Here is a 25801-nt window from a genome sequence, read left to right as displayed (position 1 = left end):
AAATGACAAAGTTAACATAAGCATACTTGTGTGTAGATACTTGTAAGAAATACCTTTCTCCTAAAATGCTATTTAAATGACTTGTCTCCTATGCTGCAGTTGATTACAGTAGGCAGTAAATGTCTGACAGGTTTTGGACTAGTGAGTATCTCCTGGATTTGCAGTATGTCCTTTATTCTATACAATCTATACAAAAGCAATCCCTGGAAAGGATCCATACAAAGATGTTAGCCAGCATCCCTACTTATTTGCACACTACTTTGGCAGTTGCACTGAGCAACTGCCTTTTTAATACGCGTTTTTGAAAATTAGGCTTGGTCCACATTAGGCACGTTTGCAGAACGAGGTCCGCGGTCTGGGCTGCAGGTTTGAAAACACTGAATGCAAACGGATCCGTTTTTCAAAATGCTCCCAAGTTGCAGCATACGTTTCCAGTCCGGATCCAGTTTGGGGAGGGGGCCGCCATGCTGGAGGGGGTAACAGGCAGGAAGGGGGGCAGCGGGAACGGGGGTCACCTGGGACCCCCCTTCCCCGCTCCCCCTCTTGCTAGTTTCTTTTAAAATCTCACTTCCTCACTCACTCACTTTCTTGTTCCATCACTCGCCGCTTCAGTTCCTGCAATGCCGCGAAATGAAGTACAGAGGGCGGCATTGCAGGAAGTGACGCAGCGAGCGGTGGAAGGCAAGGACGTAAATAAGTTCCCCGCTCACTGCCAAATTGATTTTAAAAGAAACTAGCTGGAGGGGGAACAGGGAAGGGGGCCCAGGTAAGGGTGTGGGGGGGGGGGGTCTGATCCCCCTCCCCGCCACTGTGCCCGCTGCCCCCCTTCCTTCCTGCTACCCCCTCCAGCATGGCGGTTCCCTCTCCAACCACAGGCAGGGCTGGGACACTGGAAACAGATATGTTTCTGTGTCCAAAGCTGTCTGTGCAGAGGGAGATCAACTTTGGCATTGGGTTTCACTACCCCTGCGTGTATCCAAGGTCCGTGAAAATCCTGCAAATCCGGACCCTCCGTTCAGTTTTCAAAAGTGGATCCCCGGATCGCCCGCGGATCTGCTTTTGAAGTGGCTGAAGACTTTCCCCATTTTTTACATTTGTATCTGTGGCTCCGGTTTTGGTCCGGGCCACAAAATGGAGCCACTGATACGTTTTTTAAACAAATGTGAACCGAGCCTTAAGAGAACCCTGACAATCACCTATAAGGAGATGGATTAGTCCAAAATCTGTCACATTTGTCAGATTCTTACTGCTCACTGTAAGTGACAGGAACATGGGAGTAAAGTAATTTATAGTGCATTTTAATCTGGGTGAAAGTACTTCTTGTGATGTGCATTTTAAAAAAAAAAGTTTTTTTTTTTTTGCGCTAGTGGTCCTAAAAGCAACATATGCAAGATGTACAACATTATATAGGTGTATTTCTGAAAATAGTCAACTAAATATTCATGTTGTCGGTCAAGGGAAATAAGCTATTTAACTTACAACCAGTGTGCCAGCTCTAAGCCCTGGGTCATAGGGTACTCTAAAGCTCTCTGGCAATGCAGATCCCTGTAGTTTCTCAAGTTTTTGACGCAGCTGTGTGATAACTAAAAAAAAGAAACAGGTAGAAAGGTTCTAAGTCTACACAATACAATTGAAGTGTGAAATGAACTATAGGATAACATACAAACAATTTAAAAAAAGCATTTTCTAATATACTCTTTATTTCAATAAACTGGAAAATCATGAAGAGGAGCCAAAGTTATTTTTTTTGCAATGTTTGGAAATATACTGCTCAGTCTTAAAGGGAACCTGTACTGAGTAAAATCTATATATATATATATAAAATCGGATGTACAGTGTGTGTGTGTGTGTGTGTGTGTGTGTGTGTGTGTGTGTGTGTGTGTGTGTGCGTGCATGCGTGCGTGCGTGCGTGCGTGTCGCGATCACGTGAAAACGGCTTGACCGATTTGAACAAAACTTGGTATGCAGGTCCCTTACTACCTGGGATGATATGTTCTGGGGGTCTCGCGGCCCCCCTGCACACCTGGGCGGAGCTACAAACAGCAAATCAGATTTCACCCATTCAAGTCAATGGGAAAAATGTAAAAGGCTGCCATTCTAACAGTAATCAAGCCAGAGTCCCCACACATGGCACAGTTGGTCACTTGGTGACCGAGGTTACAAATCCAGGAAAAGTGGGCGGAGCATAAAACAGCTAATCAAATTTCAGCCGTTCATTTTAAATGGGAAAATGTAAACTGCAGCCATTCTTAGACTGTTAATCGCAGGGGTCTCAAACTTGCCACAGTTGGTCACTGGGTGAATGTGATTATGATTCAAGAAAATGGGTGGAGCCTACAACATCCAATCAAAATTCACCTATTGATTTTCAAGGGGGAATATTGAAACTACTGCTATTCTTACACTTTTAATGGCAGAGGCTTCAAACTTGCTACAGTCAGTTATTGGGTGACTGGGGTCCAAATTCACTAAAGGGGCGGGGCCACATACAGCCAATCAGATTTCCTTGGTGGATAAACTGCTTCCATTCACACATTTTTGATGCCAGGAACCTGAAAGCTCACAAACTTGGTTATTGAGTGACTGTGTGTCAAGGTTACAAAAAGTGGGCGGAGCCAAAAACCACTTTTACTGGGAAAATATAAACTGCAGCCATTCTTACACCGTTAATGGCAGAGTTCTCAAACTTTGCACAGTTGGTCATTGGGTGACTGAGATTAAGATTTTGGAAGGTGGGTGGAGCCTACAACAGCCAATAAAAAAATCACCTTTTGATTTTCAAAGGGAATATTTAAACTGCTACCATTCTCTTATACTGTTAAAAGCAGATGCCTCAAACCTGGTACAGTTGGTCACTGGGTGACTAGGGTCCAAATTCAGGAAGGGGGCGGAGCCACAACAGCCATTTGTTTATTTTTCAATGGGAATATACAAAGTATTGATACCAAGGACCCCAAAGCTGATAAACTTGATAATTGAGTGACTGCATGTCAAAGGTGGGCGGTGCCAACAACTACATTTTTTACATGGCAGGGTTCCCAAACTTTATACAATTGGCCACTGGGTGACTGGGATGAATATTCAGAAATGTGGGTGGAGCCTACAACAGCCAATCAAAATGTACCTATTGATTTTCAAGGGGTATATTCATATTGCTACCATTCTTACACTGTTAATGGCAGAGGCCTCAAACCTGATACAGTCAGTCATTGGGTGACTGGGGTACAAATTCACTAAAGGGGTAGAGCCACAAACAGCCAATCAGATTTGTTAGATTGATTTCAGCCATTCTGTTATTGGCAGGGTTCTCAAACATGACACAGTTGGCCACTGGGTGACTGGGACTAATATTCAGGAAAGTGGGTGGAGCCTACAGCAGCCAATCAAAATTCACCTTTTGATTTTCAAGGGGAATATTTACATTGCTGCCATTCTTACACTCTTAATGGCAGAGGTCTAAAATCTGCTACAGTCAGTCACTGGGAGACTGGGGTTTAAATTCTGAAGGGAGCGGGTCAAAAACAGCCAATTAGATTTGTTTAATTTCAATGGTAAAATGCAACTTATTGATGCCAAGGACCCCAAACCTCAAACTTTTCTTACACTGTTAATGGCAGGGTTCTCAAACTTGGTTTGGTCACTGGGTGACTAGGATTAATATTCAGAAAAGTGGGTGGAGCCTACAAGAGCCAATCAAAATTCACCTATTGATTTTCAAGGGGAATATTGAAACTGCAGCCATTCTTACACTGTTAACGGCAGAGGCTCAAACCTGCTACAGTCGGTCGTTAAGTGTCTGGGGTTCAAATTCAGTAAAGGGGCTGAGCTAAAAACAGCCAGATTTCTTTGCTGGATAAACTGCTGCCATTAGCACAATTTTGATGCCAGGAACCCAAAAGCTCACAAACTTGGTCATTGAGTAGTGACTGTGTGTCCAGGTTACAAAAACTGGGTGGAGTTAAAAACAGATTTTTCTGGGAAATTGTAAACTGCAGCCCTTTATCACTTTTAATGACAGGGTTCTCAAACTTAGCATAGCTGGTTACTGGGTGACTGGGATTAATATTCACAAAAGTGGGTGGAGCCTAAAATGCCAATCAAAAATCACATGTAGCTTTTCAAGGAGAATATTAAAATTGCTGCCATTCTTGCCTTGTTAATGGCACAAGCCTCAAACCTGGTACAGTTGGTCATTGGGTCACTGGGGTTCAAATAGAGAAAAGGGGACAGAGCCACAAACAGTGAATCAGATTTGTTTCATTTCATGGGAAAATACAAATTATTGATGCCAAGGACCCCAAAGCTCACAAACTTGGTCATTGAGTAGTGACTGTGTGTCCAGGTTACAAAAAGTGGGCGGAGCCAAAAACAAATTTCACTGGGAAAGTGTAAACTGCAGCCCTTCTTACACTGTTTATGGCAGGGTTCCCAAACTTTGCCGAGATGGTCACTGAGTGACTAAGATTAATATTCAGGGAAGTGGGTGGAGCCTATAATAGCCAATCACAATTCACCTGTTGATTTTCAAGTGGAATATTTAAATTGCTGCTTTTTTTACACTGTTAATAGCAGATGCCTCAAACCTGCTACAGTTGGTCATTGGGTGACTGGGGTTCAAATGCTGGAGAGGGGGTAAAGCCACAAACAGCCAATCTGATTTGTTTAATTTCTATGGGAATATACAAATTATTGTTGCCAAGGACCCCACAGCTCACAAACTTGGTCATTGAGTGTTTGTGCGTTAGGGTTAGAAAGTGGGCGGAGGCAACACCAGCAATTCCTACAGTGTTAATGGCAGGGTTTTTAAACTTTGCACAGTTGGTCACTGAGTGACTGGGATTAATATTCAGAAAAGTGGGTGGAGCCTACAAAAGTGAATCAAACTTCACCTATTGCTTTACCAGGGGAATATTTAATTGCTACCATTCTTGCACTGTTAATGGCACAGGCCTCAAACCTGGTACAGTTGGTTATTGGGTGACTGGGGTTCAAATTCGGAAAAGGGGGTGGAGCCACAAACAACCAATCAGATTTTTTCATTTCAATGCAAATGATTGATACCAAAGACGGCAAAGCTCACAAACTTGGTCATTGAGTAATTGTGTGTTAGGGTTAGAAAAAGTGGGTGGAGCCGACACCAGCCAGATACATACCCGAGCAACGCCGGGCAATCAGCTAGTTATTTATAATAAACACACGAGGTAACATCAAATGAACATAACATAGTTACCTTGCCATCAGTTCCTCTCAGAAACTCACCATTTTCTTCTGACAATGATCCCTTCCAGTCCTGACAACATTTTGTCAGAACTGAAATATATCAGTTGCTGTCAGTTATAGCTGAGAGGAGAACTGATATGTCCATGTTTCCCTATGGCTCAAGTGGGCGATGTTACAGTTTAACAGTGCTGACCAGAAAGTTGTTATGGAGTAATAGCCATTTTCAAAATGGAGGACAGAGAATTTCATTGATCACAGTGGACAAACAGGACGCAGGAGAGGAAAAAGAGATTGAGGAGTAGACTACATGGGAGGTAAGTATGACTTGTGTATGTTTATTTTGATTTTTAATTTTCACTTCAGGTTTTCTTTAAGGCCCCTACACACTGCTGACTGATGTCATCCTTCAGGGATTGGGACCTGCTCCCTTGGGCGAGATCGCTGGGCCAACACTGATGCATGATGCATTCCATTATATGGGAAGAACTGCAATGCATCAACTTTCCCAAGAAATTGTGCAGCTTGGGTTTGTGCTTTGTGGAAATGCAGCACACAAGCCGACACACAGTGAAGGAGGCCATAGGAAAGTGTTGGCCCATACTGCAAGCCCACTGGTCCACATCTGTTCACTCTGTGAAGCAGTCCGACAGCAGACAGAGGAAATAAGGCATTATATGCTCTCGCGTTGCAGCTCTAGGATACTGGGATCAGTCTTGTCGGTTTATATGTTTATACTTTATTTATGCGGGTCTAATCTCATAACTTACACACTGATAGCTTAATTGCCAATCTCCAATTTTGAGACATTAGACTGTAAGTCCCTTTAAAGTAAACTGTAAGTTAAAAAAAGGAGAAGTCAGATAATTACCACAGTAGAGGGAAGCTTCTGTATCCTCCAGACCACCTCTGGATGCCAGGACCCCCTGGTAGTTCAGGGCTGCCCTCCTATCCATGAATGAGTGCAGCTGTATTGTGCAGGATGCCTCGCGCCTGTGCAATAACGCGGAGCCGCTCGGGCTCAGTTTTTTACTGCGTCTAAGTAGCTCCGTGCTACTACGCAGGCGCAAAGTGTCCAAGACTGCGCATAGCTACATTCCCATTCGTGAACAAACAAGGCCGCACTGCACAAGAAACCTCACGCCTGCCCAGTAGCACGGAGCTACTCAGACTCGGTGGAAAAAGACGGATGAAAAAAAGGTTTGGGTGCTTTCAGCTCTGGATCAATGGAGGCGACGGTGATGGGGGAATCATCCAGAGGCTTCACTCTAATGAGGTAAGTGCATATTCTAGGCACTCTTTTCCCTTTCATGATTGCAAGTGATATGAGTTGTTCAGCAGGCTCTGTAAAGTACTTCTGTCTGCACATAGTACTAATTATGAAAATAATACAATACTCTTTTTCTGAAAATTTGGCAGCATTTCCTTCCAGTATTTTCATCTGTAATAGCCTTGTTTTATTTCAAGGAAGTTGATGAAAACCTGTTTGTTCAGCGCTGGCAGGTAAGGTCTGACAAAGCTTGTAAAATGATGGTGTACATGATTATGCCAGAAATTTACAAGGGTTGTTTTTCATCCTCTTTTTATGTTGTTTAAAAATGTATCATGCAATTCATTTTAAAGAGGAACTGCAGTGAATATAATGTAATAAATAGTGCTTCATTTTAACAATAATTATGTATAACTGATTAAGTCATTGTCTTCCCATTGTAAAATCTTTCCTCTCCCTAATTTACATTCTGACATTTATCACATGGTGACATTTTTACTGCTCGCAGGTGATGTCAGTGGAAGGAGATGCTGCTTGCTTTTTTGGCCGTTGTAAACAGCTGTTATTTCCCATAATGCAACAAGGCTGCCACAGTGTGAGGTCAGAACCATGGTCCTGAAATCACACTGTAGGAGGGGTTTCACCACAATATCAGCCATAAAAAGCCCCCTGATGATCCATTTGTGAAAAGGAAAAGATTTCTCATGGGAAAGGGGGGTATCAGCTACTGATTGGGATTAAGTTCAATTCTTGCTTACGGTTTCTCTTTAACACAGATGCCACCAAGAAACATGAAAAGCCACACAAACTGAATGAAATACAATTCTCTCCTATTTCTGCGATTGATGAGAGACATAGTTTAACTAGTAGGCAGCAGGCTATTCATTCTGCACTTTGAATAGCAGAAGTTTTATGGAGTTCTAACTTTGTACAGCTCTGTCTGCTAAGAGACCAGACACTGCATCATACCTTGTGAGGTTACATCGTACTTCTCTGCTGACACACTTTTGATTTCCATGGTGACTTTGTGCAGAACCTCAGTGACCTGAACCTGCTTTGTGAAGTCCTGTAACATGGCAGTGCCGCAGCCTCTCAGATAAGCCTCCAGGATTACTGCAAATCGTTGCTGATAATGCATTGACTGCGCAATTTCACTTCTCAGAAACCAGAACAGGAAGTGCCCAATTCTTTTGCTCTGCAAAGCAAAACAATGTTGAAATTTGACAAAACATTTCTAAAAGAAGGATATTGTAACAGGAAATTACACAGTGATGGTCTCACATAAAAAGAGACCAAAGCTACATACACTATGCAGAGGCTAGATTTTTGTTCCTTGAGGGGGTCAGGCCTGATCATCTGGCTTCAGGGCCGGATTTAAAGCTCATGAGCCTATAGGCACAGAAGTTCTGGCGCCCTAAACTCCGCCCCTTAGCACAGGCCACACCCTCACCCAGTCGTCCCCCCATCCCTTATGAAATAAAACCACACAAGGTAATGCAGATATTGCCAAAGACAAGAATACCAACAATATGCAGATATTACTAATGACACACACAATTGACAAAATACTGTATAGGCCAACATTTCCAACAACAACCAGTTAATACCAAGGCAGACAGTGAATGGTAGATATTTAGTACTAAGCAGGTAATAACAGTTAGGTGACACACAATTAGTAGTAGTAGGTGGTTGCTGCCCAGTTTGCCCTGCATGGTCAGTATAAGATGTAATCCCCAGGCACTACGGTGGAAAAAGGGAGGGGGTGTCACCTCTTCCATCCCATCCAAACAGCAGAGTGGCGGAGCACAAATACCTACTCAAAGTCTGCTTACTCTGGTCTCCTATTCACTGCAGCCATTCAGCATGCAGCAATGTTTCTACATAGGCTCCCGATGTCACATGACATGCATTTCAAACCCCAATGGAGGAATGCAGCAGCATGAATGGCAGCAGTGAAGAAGACAAGAGGACCCAGAGCTGAAGTTGGTATTTATTCTCCGCTGTTCTGAATTTGGATGGGGGGAGAGAGGTGGGCCATCTTAGTCTTCAGGCCTCACTGCAGTCACAGGACTAGTGGAGGTAATGGTTACACCATTGTCTGCCTGGGGCCTAGATGATACCTGCGCCTTATAAAGCTTTACTGTGGCCTAGGCAGTATCCCTCTCCCCTGCCTGTTAAAGTACAGGCCCAGCTGCCTGTCATGAGCACAAGTATACATGCAAACGCCAGCCAGCCTGTCCTTGTGTACCTCTTGCTTTATCCCTGCTGTGAGTGCCCTCTGTAGTGACACAGGCTTTAATATAACCAGAGACACAGCAGGAATGAAGCAAGATACTACCATTCTCGTGGCAGGTAGCAGGATCTTTTGCATGCCAGTGCCACCCTGTATAAACCCAATACCCTAGACAAGAACCCCCCCATAAAGCCTACCTCCTTCGAACACCCTTTCTCTCTTAGGGCACTAAGTTAGCCCCAGGCCTAGGCTATACCTCCCCGCCCCCCCCACACACACACAGACATACATGCACAGACCGGGGCAGGAAAAAATGGCGCACAGCTCCACTGGACCATTATGGCACCGCCATTCAAATCAATAGTAAACGATGTTTACTGTTTTTAAGCGTTACATTATGGCGCACATGCAGATCCAGTAAATTATGGCGCAGGTCAAACGATATTTATGTTTTAGGTATATGTAGCAACTTTAAAAAGTTATTTATCGTTCCTCTGACCCCAATGTCCAGCTGTGTCCCCGGTGATCGTCCTCTGACAACCCCTGCCCCCAATGTCCCCCAGTGTATATCCCCTGCCCCGGCCTGAAGTGTAATCCTACAACAATCCTACACGAGCAGATCTTACGAGCAGCTGGTGGATGTATTTGCACGCTGGAGACTTCCTGATCCACCAATCACGCGGGCGCTACCCCAACCGCCAATCAACGCTACTCATTTCTCTGCTCCGTCTGCTAATTGGACGTGATGGTCTCGGAGGCGGGGGCATTGGGACCAATTAGCAGATGGAGCAGAAAAATCAGTAGCAGTGATTGGCGGTTCTGGAACAACACTCCACGCAGCCCCCCCGTGATTGGTGGATCAGGAAGTCTCCAGCGTGCAGATACATCCACCAGCTGCTCATAAGATCTGCTTGTGTAGGATTATATTAAAATTAGACATGCGAGGGAAGGGGGGAGGAGGCAGAAGACGGTAACCAGGGGACACAGCAGAACATGGGGGGCAGGGGTCCGACGAACGATAAATATCATTTTAAAATTACTACGTACTCCTAAAACTATAAATATTGTTTTAAAAGATTTATTGGTGGCTCCGTGCACACACACAGACACACATGCACACACATGTACAGACACATGTACAGACACTCATGCACACACACAGACACACATGCACACACATGTACACACACAGACACACATGTACAGACACTCATGCACACACACAGACACACATGCACACACATGTACACACACAGACACACATGTACAGACACATGTACTGACAGCACACACACACATTCAAGCAGATAGTAAGGAGAAAACAATGAAAAAAACAATACAAATAAATGCATCACTACAAACTTGTATCGCAGGTGTCACTCTGTCACGACAAGCCCTCTTTCCAGCTGGGGCTGCAGCACTAGGACGGATGTTACAAGCCTTCCGAGTCCAGGAGAAGGCAGCTGCTTCCCCACACGTCGGAACACCGGCAGAAGAAAAGTTATTAAACTATCGGCGAGCGCGTGCTTCCCCCTTCCCATGCCTGCGATTGCCGGCATCACGCAAGTTTTTTTTACACTAGCGACTAGCGGCCAGCGTGTGCTCCCCCCGCCCGCCCCATGCACACGCACACTGTGCAGTGCACTGAGTCCAAGTGCAAATCAGCGGCCGCCGCGGACATTCGTGAATTTTGCTGCTATTTGAGACCCAATCGCACTGAAAGCGGGCAGGAGAGAGAGAGAGCGGACCAGGGCAGGCATGATTTACATTGTGCTCCCATGCGGCCGCTGACAGATCACACGGAGCGGGCGGGAGAGCGAGCGGGCGGGAGAACAGCGAACGGGCTGGGGCAGGAAGAGTCACACCGCGCTCCCCACATTCCCTGTGCATATTGGGGGACATTAGGGGAGCCGCCTCTGACCTTTTAGGCGCCTGTAGGCACGTGCCTACAGTGCCTTATGGTAAATCCGGCCCTGTCTGGCTTGTAAATATATAGGTGTGCATAATGTTGTTTGGTGATCTGCCATGCCAGATCACCAATCGTACAAAATAAACGCCCACAATTATTTGGTTTCTTCTGGTTGTCCTCTTATCATTCATCCCGAACTCGTCAATTCAAGAATACAAGCTGCTTGTTGGCTCAGTGGCTGTAGCTGAGTGGTGTGTATGTACAGCAATCACTTTTACAACTGTTACCCGAAACCATAGTCACAATCAATTTAGATGGCAATTATTTAATCCTCCTACCCCCCCCCCAAAAAAAAACAAAAACATGACCTTGTTCAGATATCCCATGGTTTAATTTTATATTTAAACATTTACAAAGTAGATTGAATGTTTTGTTGCCCCTGATCACTGGCAGTCTATTACGTGTCTAAGAGTAAAATTACATTAACTATTGACTTTTTATTTTATTTCCTTCTGCTCTCAGAAGTTGTATTCTGCCAGGTAAACGTTTATGGCTGTAATCGGTTTATCAATGAGGTTTACTATATTCCCAACAAGGTACCCAAAAAGACAGAAGCTGTCACTTCCATGTCTAAAAATTAACTCTTTCAGGCAGCAAAATACAACAAGTAAAACAGACTGGTTATTTATATGTTTTGCACTGTACATACACTTTTATCTCATTATGTCACACGTCACCTTGGGTACACTTTAAGGATAGCTGTGTTGAATGTAGTACAGATGTTTGGTTAAAGAGTAAAATAAATCAATCATATGCGAAAGTACACCTGACTTGCGACATTTACAGTAACAGTGCTATATCACAGCCTTTGAGGGAGGCTGCAAACACTTGTCAGTCAGAAGGGTGAGGCACTGTTATGTGTTTTCACTAAACGCTTGTACACATGCTAGATCAGGGTCACCCTTAACGATCACTGACTCATTTTTACGAAGACACTGTGGGGAGCAAGCACTGTACAGATATGTTGCTCAGGTGTTGCAGAGCAGTGTGTAATAAAGGAAAGGGAAGCAGGAACACAAGGAAGTGGCAAACGAAGGGCTGTGTATCTCTTATGCATCTTTTCTATTAAATGTTATACTTTACTAGTGTGTACCTATAATGGAAATCCATGTAATGGATACATATACTGAAACATGAGAACTGTGGTAGATAAAAACGAAAAAAAAACACAGAGACACCGGGAGCCCCTATAGTGTATTATCCTTGTAAGACGGTCTAGGTGTAAATAAAAATACTACTTACAAGTGTGGGTTGCTGGTAGACAACCACTCAAATAGGCATGTGGGGAAGTCCCGTCCCCACTCGGTGTTTTCTATGGATGGTCGCAGCTCCTTTGGAAAAAAACTTTTTTGCCACAAAATTGTGGCAGAAAATAACACTCCCACTATGTGGGATGCTATGCATCAATTGTGAAGACAGTAGGAGGCGCCCTTGTTGTTTGTTCTGTAGTACTGTATCAAAACAAGTGTATGGTAGAGAACATAAATCGCCTACCTTATGACAAAACACTTCACTCGGTAGGTAAGATGAAAAACATTTATTGGTAAGAAGCACTTCTTACCTACTGTCTTCACTATACTGAAACATGGATTCTCTCACATGAAAGATGTTTAGCAATGTATGTAGCATTAGGTTTACTCGTCTTTTTTGTTCCTATGAGCTCCTGTGACATTACACATTGTTTTATAACTATACTTCTGTTTCATTGTGTCAGGAATGTACATCACGTTATGTACAACGTTTAAAGGACAACTTAATTGAGAAGTATATGGAGGCTGCCATATTTATTTCCTTTTAAATAATACCAATTGCCTGGCTGCCCTGCTGATATATTTGGCTGCAGAATAACACCTGAAACAAGCATGCAGCTGTAATGATCTGCGGGTGATTTCCAGTCAGCGCGCACTACGTGCTCTGAAGCAGAAGGAAATCGCCACAGTCACAGAAGCAAAGTACCCAGTATAGATTTGTAGAGGAGAATTCCAACCAGCAGATGGAGCTGTGGAGTACAGAGGGATAAGTCCTCTGTACAGCCACAGATGCCAGATTTAAATTGTACGATTGAGCAAGACTGGGCAACAAAGTAGCAACTCAGAAGAAAGCAAGAACAGAGACAGACTATGTGAATGTCTACCAATCTAGTCGCCACCCAGCGACGGTAGACATAACACATCAGAACAGACCAGAGTAAGAAAGCTAATCGCAAGAGAGGCGATTGCTATCAGCAACACAAGACTGAGCAAAGACAGAGCGTGAACTGAGTAAGGAAGACACAGCAAAAAACCACAATCTGAACACCAAGGAAAATAACAAATGAACTAGCTAAACGCGGTCCCTGCACGATATGCGCAACAGAGACAAGCGCGTTAACGGCACGGCCACCGCACGTTAAGCACAACAGTGGCAAAACGTACCAACCCTGACTAACGAATGAACACGGAGAATGAAAACAAACAAATAACGCGAATGCTTGCTAATCGGTTGCCTCACACCAGACAACAGCAAGCGTTCGTTACAGACAAGACAGACAGAAGGAGTAACCAGTAGCAACCGCAGCTAAGGTTATACTCCAAGAGTCAGACAAGGGAGACCCACCGCCTCTAACACTAGGGTGAATGCGATCTAGGAGCAAGACCGAACGATTCACTGTCAGCCACCGCAGGTGACAGTACAATCGCAAGGACAGGACAAGACAAAAACAGGAATAAACTGTACAAATAATACAGAACCTAACTGCACTAAAAGGAGTGCAAACTGCACTCCCCCAGAATTAACTACACTAGAATATTCGCAACAAGATACAAAAGAGGCTGAGGCTCCAAGGTAATCTCACCAAACAGAAACCATGTTGAGCAAGGAATTCTGGGAGGAAGTGACATTTATACTGGAGACCTTCAAAGGAAGCAGACAAGCAGCTTGCAAGATAAGTAGATGCAAATCAGTCAGCCTTGCAAACTGACAGAAAGGCCTCTTTTCCCTGGACTGCACTATGTAACCTGCATAGAAAACAAAACTGTCCAGGGAATCAAGGCCAGCAGAGCGGACTCTGACAGCAGCTAATCCAGGCAAAGCTCACAATAATGTCAGAAACACCTGATCTGCTGCCTGCTTGTTCAGAGTCTATGGCTGAAAGTATTAGAGGCAGAGGATCCGCAGGATAGCCAGGCAACTAGTATTGCTTAAAGGAAATAATATGGCAGCCTCCATATCCCTCTTGTTACAGTTGTCCTTTAAAGAAACAACACTAATCCAGAGGCTTAGGTCAAATACTGAAATATATTTACACAGTTTTAAGATGAAATAGAATATATGTGAGGGGTGATATAGAGGTAGTTCAGAAGAGAAATATGAGATGTACCGTAGAGGTCAGCATAAATACATTCACAGAAAGGAGGTGCCAGACCATATATAAACATTACACACCTCTCTCTATTGCCTGGATATACAAAAAACATTTCTTCTACAAAGTTATCAATTTACGGAGCCTGGCTCCCAATTCAGTGAGCAGTTTTTCACCCTGTGTCATTGCCCACTAAAATAACATTTAACCACTTTTTTTTTCTGCCCACCAACAGAGCTTTCTGTTGGTGGGCTGTGATGGCTCACAGGAGTGTTTGTTTATTTTTTTTTATAAATATTTGAATATTTTTGTAATAAATATACTGGTTTTGTTTTTATAATTCCCTCTTCCTCCCTCCCCTAGCCAGCGATCGGCTGTCATAGGCTTCAGCCAATGGGAGCTGATTGCTCTCCAGTAGAGTGCTGCCTTAGATTGCAGAGCTGTATAGTGATAAAAGACGGCGGCTTCGCGTCTAACGGTCTCCCATCGCCGCTGGGAGACTGAAGACGGAGCAGAGATGCGCACGCATCGGCCAGCGCGATCTCCTGCAATCACCGCCCCCATGACCTTATATCAGCGTTAGGTGGTCCTGGGGCTGGGCTGGGTCCACGCCATTATCTATAAACACACCCACTAACAAGACAAGACAAGACAAATAACATTTATATTGCGCTTTTCTCCTTGCGGACTCAAAGCGCCAGAGCAGAGCAGCAGCCACTAGGGCGCGCTCTATTGGCAGTAGCAGTATAAGGGAGACTTGCCAAAGGTCTCCTACTGAATTAGTGCTGGCTTACTGAACAGGCAGAGCCAACAATGTGATAGGATAACAAAAATTGTTTTTTAATATATGCTCAGAGTGAGATACTGCTTCCTTGGCAGTTGGAAAAAGCCGTTCTTTACCATAATGCAACACGGTTCACAGACAGGAAATTATGGGAAGGTTATCACCACAATATCAGCCATACAGACGCCCCTGATGATCTATTCGAGAAAAGGTTAAGATTTCTTGTGGTAAAGGGGTATCGGCTACTGATTGGAATGAAGTTCCATTCACGGTTAAAGTTCTTCTTTATTACAAACCACGCTGTAGTGGAATCACCCCTATAGGGTTCCACTGTCCTAGTGCTGGCGATCAGAAAACACAATGAAAGTGCTGCTAGTGGGACGTTTTGATGCATTAAAGCCTGTTTGTGCAAATATAATAAAAATGATAACATTAATATCCATCACTTACCCTCAATGCACGTTTCAACAAGAACCTTGATAAAGCGCTGTCATGGTATGGCTCAAACTTAACAGCCTACAAATGAAAGAAAATATGAAAATTAATAAAACAGTATAATATTTGTATATCAGCCTATTTTCTGAATAAGTGATAATGGGCTTAAAATCTGTTCATTGACTTGATCATTCTGCTGGAAATGGCAGAATAAACAAGCTGGGGTGTCTACATAAAAGAGTGCTAACAACCACTGCTATTCAACAGCTAGAGTGAAACGGAGTTCAAGTATGTGATACACATATGCGGTATCTGTCCAACAGCAGTCGCAGGAGTCATTCCTTTGAAGAAATTGCTCCTCCCCCTCCCAATAGTTTCACATGGGCAAATTACACTTTACATGTAGCGGTGTTTACTCAAATATCTCAATACTCCCACAGAAGTCCATTTCTGATCAAATGGACCTGCCTGAAACCACAACATGGAGGTGGCATGTATCCATGTAATGTCCAGGGGGCTGTCTCTTCTCTTGTTGTTTTTGTGACTACCACTAGACAGGTATTTATGAAATAAATACCTGCAATCACCTCTGCTCACCTTGGCAAACGTTGGTCATTAGAGTTCTTCATTAATAGATCTCCTTCAAAACAAGGGATACATGCAAAGTAGCAAACAAAGGCAGTACTAATAAAGAAACTTGTAATATGAGAAAACAAATACTTAGATAAATTACTTTTGACTCATTGTACTTATGCAAATAACATTTGGAATAGAGGAACTAGGTGTGTTGCTATGTAAAGTGTGTATTACCTGTACCAACTGCAAAAGGTAATGAAGAACATCATCATCCTGCAGACTTTCCAGTTTCTGTACGGCCAATGCTCGTACGTTTTCATCAGAAAAGTTGCAGTCAAGCAGTTGAATTGTTAAGCCAACATCTAAACAGCAGTCATCCCATGCTTCTCTTTTATTGAGTAGCTGATATGTCTTGTTAACCATATCTTGGTCACCCCACTTTACCGAATTAAGAAGCTTAGGATAAGCCTCTGGGTGCTTCATAACTTCATATCGAAAATGCCACAAGAGTTCTTGGTCCTCTGGAGTTAGAGGATGCAAAGGATCGGTGGATATGATTTCTTCAAGCTGCTTCCGTAGCTGATTGGGCATTTCAGTCCTTGCCCTGTCAAGCTCAGGATCAGACACAGACTTGTGCTTAGGCAGTGCTACTGGATGGCAGTACTTATCCAGACTTAAAGAAATGGCCATTGACGTATCTTTATCCGGGTTAGTTGCAGATGTAAGTTTATCTGCATTAATGCTCCCTTGTTCTTCCCCTTTACCAGGTATTCTCCACATGTGAAGGACAAATTCTCCTTGCCTTAGCAAGAATCTGTGATCAATTAATAACAGGTTTACATAGTAAAGAAGCTGGTTCTTACATTTTGAATCTGAGCCTGCAGCATCAGATGTATGGGAAGTTCCTTTGCATGAAGCTGTTTGAGCCTTACAGCAAAATATTTGTAAATTCAGAAGCGCGCCTTTAGGCAAGTCCTTTATTTTTATATCAAACTCCAGCCATGTGTTCCACAGGACCTCTTCTGTAAATGGCTTGCATGTCGTTCTCCTCTGTGAAAGCACCTGCTGTCCATGCAGAATATTAGCTTCCACAAAGACAATAAGTTCAGTATTTCGAGGCAGAACTGGAATATCAATGCCAATAATCTTTACTCTGAATTTTCTATTGCAATCCCAAAGTGAAATTGTAAATATCTTCTCGTGGTCTTTTCCCTCAATGGTAAGCTGCTCATGAAAACCTGTTACTCCAGTGCAGTCATCAACCAAAGGCCACTCTTCTTTTTGGACCGTATCTTCTGAAGGATCAGGAGGGATGTCAAGAACAAAATGTATCTCATCCCCATTCTTAATACATTGTCTTATGTAATGAAAGTCTTTCAGAGGTGAGTTCCCAATCATGTATTCATCTCTCCCACAAACCCTTAGAACAAAGTCTTGCTCACTATGTTCTTCTGAAATGTTGAGTAAGGATTTCTTCTTGGCCATTTTTGTAAAGAAGTTTTGCAGTACTTCATCTGGGGTATCCTCAATGGAGACTCTGATCGTATGACTTGTCATGCCCTTGTGTATAATTATAAAAATATTGTTGGAAGTAAGTTTTTTAGATAGATACTCTGGAAGTGGTTTAGATGTGACCCACGGGTCCATGGAATACAGCCTGGCATCTCTTTTAACAAGCTCAATCATGCGTGGAGTGACCAGTCTTCGACGGGTAAATTCTAGTTCATCATCATGCACATTGCTGACATCGGTGACATCATATCCAATGAGATAATTTAATTTTTTCTGGTAGTCTATTGTTTCTTCTGAGGTCTTTTCTTTTTGAATTATATAAATCTTTCCTACAGTTTTCTGTAAGACCTTCCAATACATTATGCAGTCTAATGTTTGAATAACTTGATGTTTGTCATATATTTCATACCACTGACCCTTTTTTTGATACTGCAAGAGAAACTGGTCAGGACCAAGTCTGTGGTAGAAATCACTGTTGTGACTTTTCTCTATTGCATTCATCCACACCTGAGCTTTCATCTGCTCAACTGTGCAATTTCCTGCCACTTCCAGGAGAATCGTGTCTTGAGCTTTGCTATTTTTAAGGCTGGTTGGTAGAATAAATTCTATTGGTATAAGTTCCATAGAGAACATGCTGGATGTTGCTGCTGAGTGCGGCCTCATCTTTACCCTTCTCCGTTTATTTTCATCTCTCAGAACAACAGGTTGGTCATAATTGTCAAGGGCCATACCAGCTGCAAGCTGTAAAAAGAAAAGACGCATGAGATGCACAAATAGCTGTGAGGGTAACACTACAATTGTGATGTTCAGGTAATAAAAACTGATCATAAGCAATAATAAGACTGAATGAACTTCATTTCAAAGTCTGAAAATAAATAGACAATACTAAGCTGATTTATGGGGACATCTAAGACATATTAACTAAACTCTGCTAAATTTAACACGTGCAGTTAGTGCATGTTATGTTTACCAGGCTTTACACATATTATGTAACACGCTGCATAATTTGCATAAATCCTGCTATATATGCAACAACTAAGTGGCCTGTTACAGAAGCAAGGTGTTGCATATATATTGCATGTTAGGCAAGCTACGTAACGTTACGTAATTTGCATAGAGCCTGAAAAACTTAATAGGCTTGATTCACTAAGACAAATAGCACGTCTTATCCGAGTTAACAGATCTTATGAGAGATAACACGCCTTATCAGAGATAACATGCCTTATCAGAGTAGCATAGAGAGCACTACAAAATTATGCCTGCTAATTGGCAATGACGAGAGCTCCACATGTCCTGCCCTGAGCCCCTGCGGGTTCATTGTGCTCGCTATGCTACTCTGATAAAGTGCATTAACTTTGATAAGGTGTGTTATCTCTGATAAAGTGTGTCAACTCTGATAAGGCATGCTATTTGTCTCAGTGAATCAAGCCTAATGTGTACTGATGTTCAGTTTAACAAGGTTTAGGGAATATAACCCACAGAAACAATATGACTTACACTGGGTCTCAATAAATTTAAAGGACACCTGCTTCGTACTGTGCAGCCACATCCATACTCGGGTTAGTGCAGTATGACCACCCTCATACATGGTAGGGTCAGGCAGGGTAAGGATCTGGATCTTTCAGCAACACAGTGTGGTGGCTTTTAACTCACTACATTCTGGGCAGAGGAGGCTCTGACCAGCCACCTCTGCTGTGTTTATTCTAGCTTGGGAACAATGCTTTAGCCTCAGTGTGAATATAGAGACACAGGCATTTAGAGTTCTGAATTCATAACTCTGAAATTAAGACAAAAAGGAAAACAGAACACAGTCTAGCTTTAAGAGGGATTAGAACTGCTCAAACCCACATTTATCTTAATATGGGAAGTCAGTTCAAACAACCTTTAATGATCTGTGGGTGTTGCTGCTCGTGGTGTCTGAGCTGTATCATGTCCATCATTTCAGGGAGGCTGGCCCAGTCTGAGTCTGTCTGAGAAGACTGCAGGCTACAGCACAGGCAGTGTGTGGAGCAGGAAGAGTCTGGGCTCTTTAACAGGTATTTTACAAGCAATCAAATAACACCAGGTAATCACGGAGCTTCTACAAAGGCATAAGCTCTGCCACTCAGTGTACCTGAATAGACATATTCAGGAAAACATCCGTGTCTGGACTGGGGCTCTTAGCTACTTCTGCATACTGATCGGAAGAGATAGTTTCAGTGAGCAAGGCAAATGAAAATGTCCTGTTTCTGGTAGCTCAGAGCAATAGAGGAAATGTTTACACAGATTGTAAAATACTAAATATCCAATTTACAAAAAGAACGTACCAATCATTCTCTCTGGGATGAAAACCACCCAACAGAACATTTCACCTTCAAAGCAGAAATTTTCAGTCCGTGCCATAATGATTAACCTCAATAAGAATTCCGAGTAAGGTAAGATTTTATTTTATTAACTCCACTCACAGCAGAAAAATGTAGCTTTGCTTGGAGTGTAAACAGCTAAGCCATATTTAATGGTCATATTTGCTTTCACACCAATATTCACAATAAAAGCTCCGTTTATTGTGCTGGGTGGTGACAGCATAGTCATGCAATAACGAATACTTTAGTAACAACAAAAACCAGTCTAATAACACCAATAACCAGTCTAATAACAACAATAACAATCACCTGTCTTTTAATACATCAATCTCTCTAATCTCTTTACTATATCAACTTTCTACCATACTCAACAGGAGTGTATAAAATCATATGACAGACACTGAGCTGCACACTGATAAATGAGATGACAAGAAAACAACTGAGGTGATCATACAAACAAAAAAAAGAGAAAACTATGACGGCAAACAAACTATTATCAGACATTGTGATAATGCGTTACTACAGGAATGTGCTAGTTCCATGTAATATTTACCGTAATCTATACTGTGCATGGATATAACCTGATGTCTGAAACCCTGCACTGTGCAAAAGCTGATACAGTAGAATCCCTTTATAGTAAACGCTAAGGAACTGGGTAAAGTAGTCTACTCTAACAGAAGTTGACTATATCAGAAATTGTCATACTTAAGCACATAAAGTATACTATAGTACCGTATCTTAATTCGGTCCATAAGTGAGCACAGACAATGTCTAAGCTAGATCAACATGCACAGTGCTCAATATGCAGGGCTTTGCATGCAATAATCACACAACAGCTTGCACAGAAAGCATAGGTCTCACCAGTTAATGCATGTATAGTACTGATCATGACCTCCTCTGTCCTTATGTCTGTGCAAGCTGGATGATACTGTTGCATTGCAGCCATGCACAAGCAAGTCACAGATGATAGACAATTCCTTCAGTAATCAGGAAGCATAGGTTTCACAGGCTGGTATTGGGGTAATCTACGTTTGTCCCAGAGTAGGGTGCAGATAGCCAGAAGGCTACAAGTGGTTGCCAGCCCACCCACCGACTGCGGCTCACAAGTCTCCGACTGAAGTATGATGCATGTGTCTGCCCACTTTCTATTATAGCCAGATACAGAATACCTCAGGGGCCAAAAACAGGTTTACTATAACAGAAGTTCTATTATATCTGGGTTTACTATATCAGGTGTTACTCCCATATACTTATCATGGCACTTGGCTGGGACCTGGCCATATAGTTTACTATACCTGAAGTATTACTTTATCAGAGTTTACTATAATGAGATTATACTGTACGCAAACCCCAGAGAATGACAGAATAAAGAGAGAATTACCAGGTAATCTGAAGGTTGTGCTGCCTCTGAAGATGCATTTGTGTAGAATTGCAAAGCTTCCAAGTTGCCTGTACTGCTGCCTGTCAGGAGTGTCACAACCACTGAAGCTGCTCAGTTTTATTTCTCATCTTCACATCTAGTTACTGAGGAAGTGCTTCTGGCAACAGGAAGGAAGCTTCAACCACATTGATTATGCATTTGACAACACATTTAGAAAAACCACTGTGTACTTCCCTTAGACACAGAATGAAGCATATCAGATGATCAGATGTACCATCAAACTCAAAGCTAGAAGTTTCAAGTTACAGTGATGTAAGGCCCAGTGCACACCAAAAACCTCTAGCAGATCTGCAAAACGCTAGAGGTTTTTGAAGCAGATTTCAGAGCGGTTCTAGGCATGTTTTCTAAACATACCTAGCGTTTTTTGGAGCATTTTTGTGTAGCAGATTACAAATATTGTTACAGTAAAGCTGTTACTGAACAGCTTCTGTAACAAAAACGCCTGGAAAACAGTTCTGATCTAGCATTTTCCACTTTCCTATACTTTAACATTCAGACAGAAACGCCTCAGAAATCTAGAAAATGCTGCTGCAACCCCCGAGTTTGCATTTGAGGAAAAAAAGAACCGCTCTGGTGTGCACCATCCCATTCACTATCATTAGCCAAGTGGTTTTCCCCCTGCAAGCGTTTTAAAAAAAAGTTTCAGAACCGCTCTGGTGTGCACCAGCCCTATGTGTACACAACATTTATATACAATACACACACACACAAATGCAAATTATTGTTTGAAATCTCAACATCAGTAGCTCCTGCCCCAATATTTGTAGATAAAAAAACTTCCATTTTCGTTCTGAATTCTGACAATGCCTAACCAACTGAATTTTTTTTTCTGCTTAATGTCAGCTGATCATATCACATCCCATTAGCATAGCAATAGGGCTGTTGCCAAGCTTGTTTTAAAATAAACTTAAAAGTTTGTACACATTTAAATTGACTGATCTTCTACTATCAGCAATATCTCATGCCCGTTTTTTCTGGTGGCTCTTTTAAATGTACGCCTTAAAAACAAGTAGTCACTGACTTGTGAAAACTGGCTGATACAAACGGCCCAAAAAATGTGAAATTTGATTCTGCGTAAACAAGTAAAGTTAAAAAAAAAATGTTTTTCAGAAACACTTTGTAGTTTTTGATAAAATCGATTTTAAAAAAAATTCAAAGGAAAATAATGGGGTTTTTTTAACTGGTAAAATGACATTTTGCTGCGGTTCACTGTGGGCACAGGGGGACAGAGGTGAGACAGTGGAGGGGCAGCAATGGCACAGAGGGGGACACTGGAGGCACAGGGGGACAGAGGTAATATAGAGGGGGACACTGGATGCACAGGGGCATAAAAGAGGCATAGGTGCAGAGATGACAGTGTTTCAACTAATGGACAGATTCAGGTTTAGAACAAACCTACAGTTCCTATCTCGTTCATGAACCAGGGACTACCTGTAAAGGTGCGTACACATGCCGGACTTTTACAAACTGCCGGTCATCAGACCTGCCCGCGGGGCGGTTGTTCTGACGACAGTTGTACATGAGTACAGGCTGTCGTCAGACTGATAAGACTGATCCGCCAAGCCTGTACTCACTCGCTACTGTCATCAGAACGACCGCCACGCAGGCAGCTCTGAGGACCCGTAGTTTGTCAAAGCCCGGCGTGTGTACGCGCCTTTAAGAGACACTGAAGCGAGAATAAATCTCGCTTCAGTGCTTATATTCAGCAGGGGCATGTGTGCCCCTGCTAAAACGCCGCTATCCTGCGGCTAAACGGGGGTCCCTTAACCCACAAACCCACCCCTGAAAAATCTACAACCAACTTGGTCGTAGATTTTGCTGCTGTTGAGGCAGTAAGGTACATTATAAGGAGCAAGGTGTGATTAATCAGCCATAATCCATCTTTCAATAATAATATATCAGTACACTGTAATCTCATAGTTCACTTGTTTACTATCTGTTCCTCTTTAGCAACCAAACTAAAGCAACAACAGTGTTTCCATTGTTATTCAACTAAACAGGCTGCTGGAACCTGTACACATCCTAGGTGTTCACACTTTACTAGAAAGCTTCACAAATATGTGGTCTGAACTCTTCACAAAACACCATTACGAGGTGTAGTGTGCTAATATAATGTACTAAGATATGATTGCCCTACTTTTTATCTACAAGATCTAAAATATTACTTGTGTGCAGATAAATTATGGAGTATGAAAACACACTAACTGGGTAATGACTGTGTTGTTCACACAAGCTGACAGTGAAATCAGATCATGGGATCAGCTCTACAGATACTAAAAGAGGATATTCAGAAGAACAATACAGTTATTGTGCAATGCTTCACATATCACACAGTGGGTTTAAAGATGCAGGACGCTGTACTAACATATTAGTGCTGGTCCTTATGCATTTTAGAGTGTGAGATAATCCCAGATTTAAGGATTGTGAGCTACACTAGAAAACAGCATCTGTCATCAAGAGTATGAGCAGATCCTTCAGTGTAAATGCACAGATTCAGAGATCCAAAGTGAACTGATAAACCCCTAAGTGATTCTGTAGGAGGCCTAGTTCACAGTGTTCAGTTGCACTGGACTGGGCTGTGGAGATGGTTAAAAAAAATAATCATCCAACCCCTCGTTTCCGACGGCTTAATCTAATACTTACCAGGGCTGTGGAGTTGGTACAAAAATCATCCAACTGACTCCTCAGTTTATTGAAACCACAGACTCCATCTCCAGGTACCCAAAACTGGTCAAACGCCTCGACTCCAACTCCATAGCACTTGCATTGCAGAATAATTCTGCATGTCAACTTGTCTGAAGGCTGCTTCAGGGTCAAGTGACGTGTGGACACCCAAACCAAGTCTCCTGGTTGGAACCTCCACTCAAAGGAACGTTTCTTGTCAGCTTGACCCTTTTGACTCTGAAACGCTTTTTCCAAATTGTTTCTCACGGTCCACCAAATGTCTTTAACCACCTGAGCGGTCTGGACGAGCTCAGCTCGTCCAACACCGCCGGAGGTCGCCGCTCAGGCCCTGCTGGGCCGATTTTCATCAAATAAAAAGCAGCACACGCAGCCGGCACTTTGCCAGCCGCGTGTGCTGCCTGATCGCCGCCGCTCTGCGGCGATCCGCCGCGAGCAGCGGCGAAAGAGGGTCCCCCCAGCCGCCTGAGCCCAGCGTAGCCGGAACAAAAAGTTCCGGCCAGCGCTAAGGGCTGGATCGGAGGCGGCTGACGTCAGGACGTCGGCTGACGTCGATGACGTCACTCCGCTCGTCGCTATGGCGACGATATAAGCAAAACAAGGAAGGCCGCTCATTGCGGCCTTCCTTGTTTATTCTGGGCGCCGGAGGCGATCGGAAGATCGCCTCCGGAGCGCCCTCTAGTGGGCTTTCATGCAGCCAACTTTCAGTTGGCTGCATGAAATAGTTTTTTTTTTATTTAAAAAAAACCCTCCCGCAGCCACCCTGGCGATTTAATCAGAACGCCAGGGTGGTTAAAAGACTTTTGCCAGGCCTCCAGAGTGGGAAACGGAGTGGAGGCAACTGGCAATGGGGAAAATTTGAGCAATCTCCCATTCACTACCTGAAACGGAGAAAAACCAGAGGAAGAACTCTTCAAATTATTTTGTGCAAACTCTGCGAAGGGCAGAAATTTGACCCACTCATTCTGCGCCTCAGCAACGTAACACCTTAGATACTGCTCCAATGCCTGATTAATTCTCTCAGTCTGACCATTGGTCTGTGGGTGGTAGCCTGACGAAAATGACAGCTTCATGCCCATTTGGTCACAAAATGCCCTCCAGAATCTAGAAGTGAATTGGACTCCCCGGTCTGACACTATGTTTTCTGGAATGCCGTGCAGCCGAAAAACGTGGATGATGAACAAGTTGGCCAACTCCTGGGCCGAGGGGAGTCCTTTCAAGGGCACAAAATGGGCCATTTTACTGAAGCGGTCGACTACCACCCAAATGACCGACATGCCCTCAGACCTGGGAAGCTCACCCACAAAATCCATGGACAAGTGGGTCCACGGCTCACTCGGGGTGGGCAAAGGCTGTAACGTACCTACAGGTGCCAGCCGGGAGGGCTTACTTTTTGCACAAACCGCACACTCTAACAAACTCTTTGCAGTCCGCTGCCAGTGAAGGCCACCAGGCACACCTGGCCATGAGATCTTGCGTTCTAGATGCCCCAGGGTGTCCCGCATTCTTGTGCGAATGGAACATCTCCAAGACCTGGAGACGAAATGGTAGCGGAATAAACATAACCCCATCCGGCTTCCCGTTCCGGAATGTCCTGCTTCAAGGGACTTAAAGTCTCCTTCCAGTCTTCCCAAGTTTCAGTTGTAGCTAGCACCAATTTTTGTGGGATAATGGTCTCAGGGACGGAGGGCTGTGCTGTCTCTGGTTCAAAGCACCTGGAGAGGGCATCTGCCTTAATATTCTTGCTACCCGGAGTGTACGTAATAATAAATCTGAATCTTGAGAAAAACAGGGACCATCGAGCCTGACGAGGGCTTAACCTTTTAGCCCCCTCGATGTATTCCAGATTTTTGTGATCAGTGTAAACCGTGATCGTATGTTCTGCTCCTTCCAACCAATGACGCCACTCTTCAAAGGCCAATTTAATGGCCAAGAGCTCCCTGTTGCCTATATCATAGTTTCTCTCTGCTGGGGAGAACCTACGAGAAAAATAGGCGCAC

At 43.4% G+C, this 25801-nt stretch overlaps 1 protein-coding gene across 3 annotated transcripts in view; it reads right to left on the bottom strand.

The window, feature by feature from the left end:
* PIK3CG (phosphatidylinositol-4,5-bisphosphate 3-kinase catalytic subunit gamma) overlaps positions 1-25801 on the bottom strand; it is a 60011-nt gene that overhangs the window by 14998 nt on the left and 19212 nt on the right. For 2 of the 3 annotated variants that reach the window (XM_068276275.1, XM_068276277.1), the window contains exons 2-5: positions 16059-18077; positions 15264-15329; positions 7457-7682; positions 1480-1583 (exon numbers count right to left, since the gene is read on the bottom strand). In XM_068276275.1, the coding sequence (XP_068132376.1) occupies positions 1480-1583; positions 7457-7682; positions 15264-15329; positions 16059-18077 (2415 nt within the window). Of the gene's footprint in view, positions 1-1479; positions 1584-7456; positions 7683-15263; positions 15330-16058; positions 18078-21059; positions 21137-25801 lie in introns of those variants that run through there. The other variant, XM_068276276.1, reaches the window with a different exon arrangement.

This window comes from Hyperolius riggenbachi, chromosome 3 (assembly GCF_040937935.1).
Source record: "Hyperolius riggenbachi isolate aHypRig1 chromosome 3, aHypRig1.pri, whole genome shotgun sequence".
Taxonomy (NCBI): Eukaryota; Metazoa; Chordata; class Amphibia; order Anura; family Hyperoliidae; genus Hyperolius; species Hyperolius riggenbachi.
Note: the sequence above shows the minus strand (reverse complement) of the source record. Positions and strands in the feature narration are given on the sequence as shown.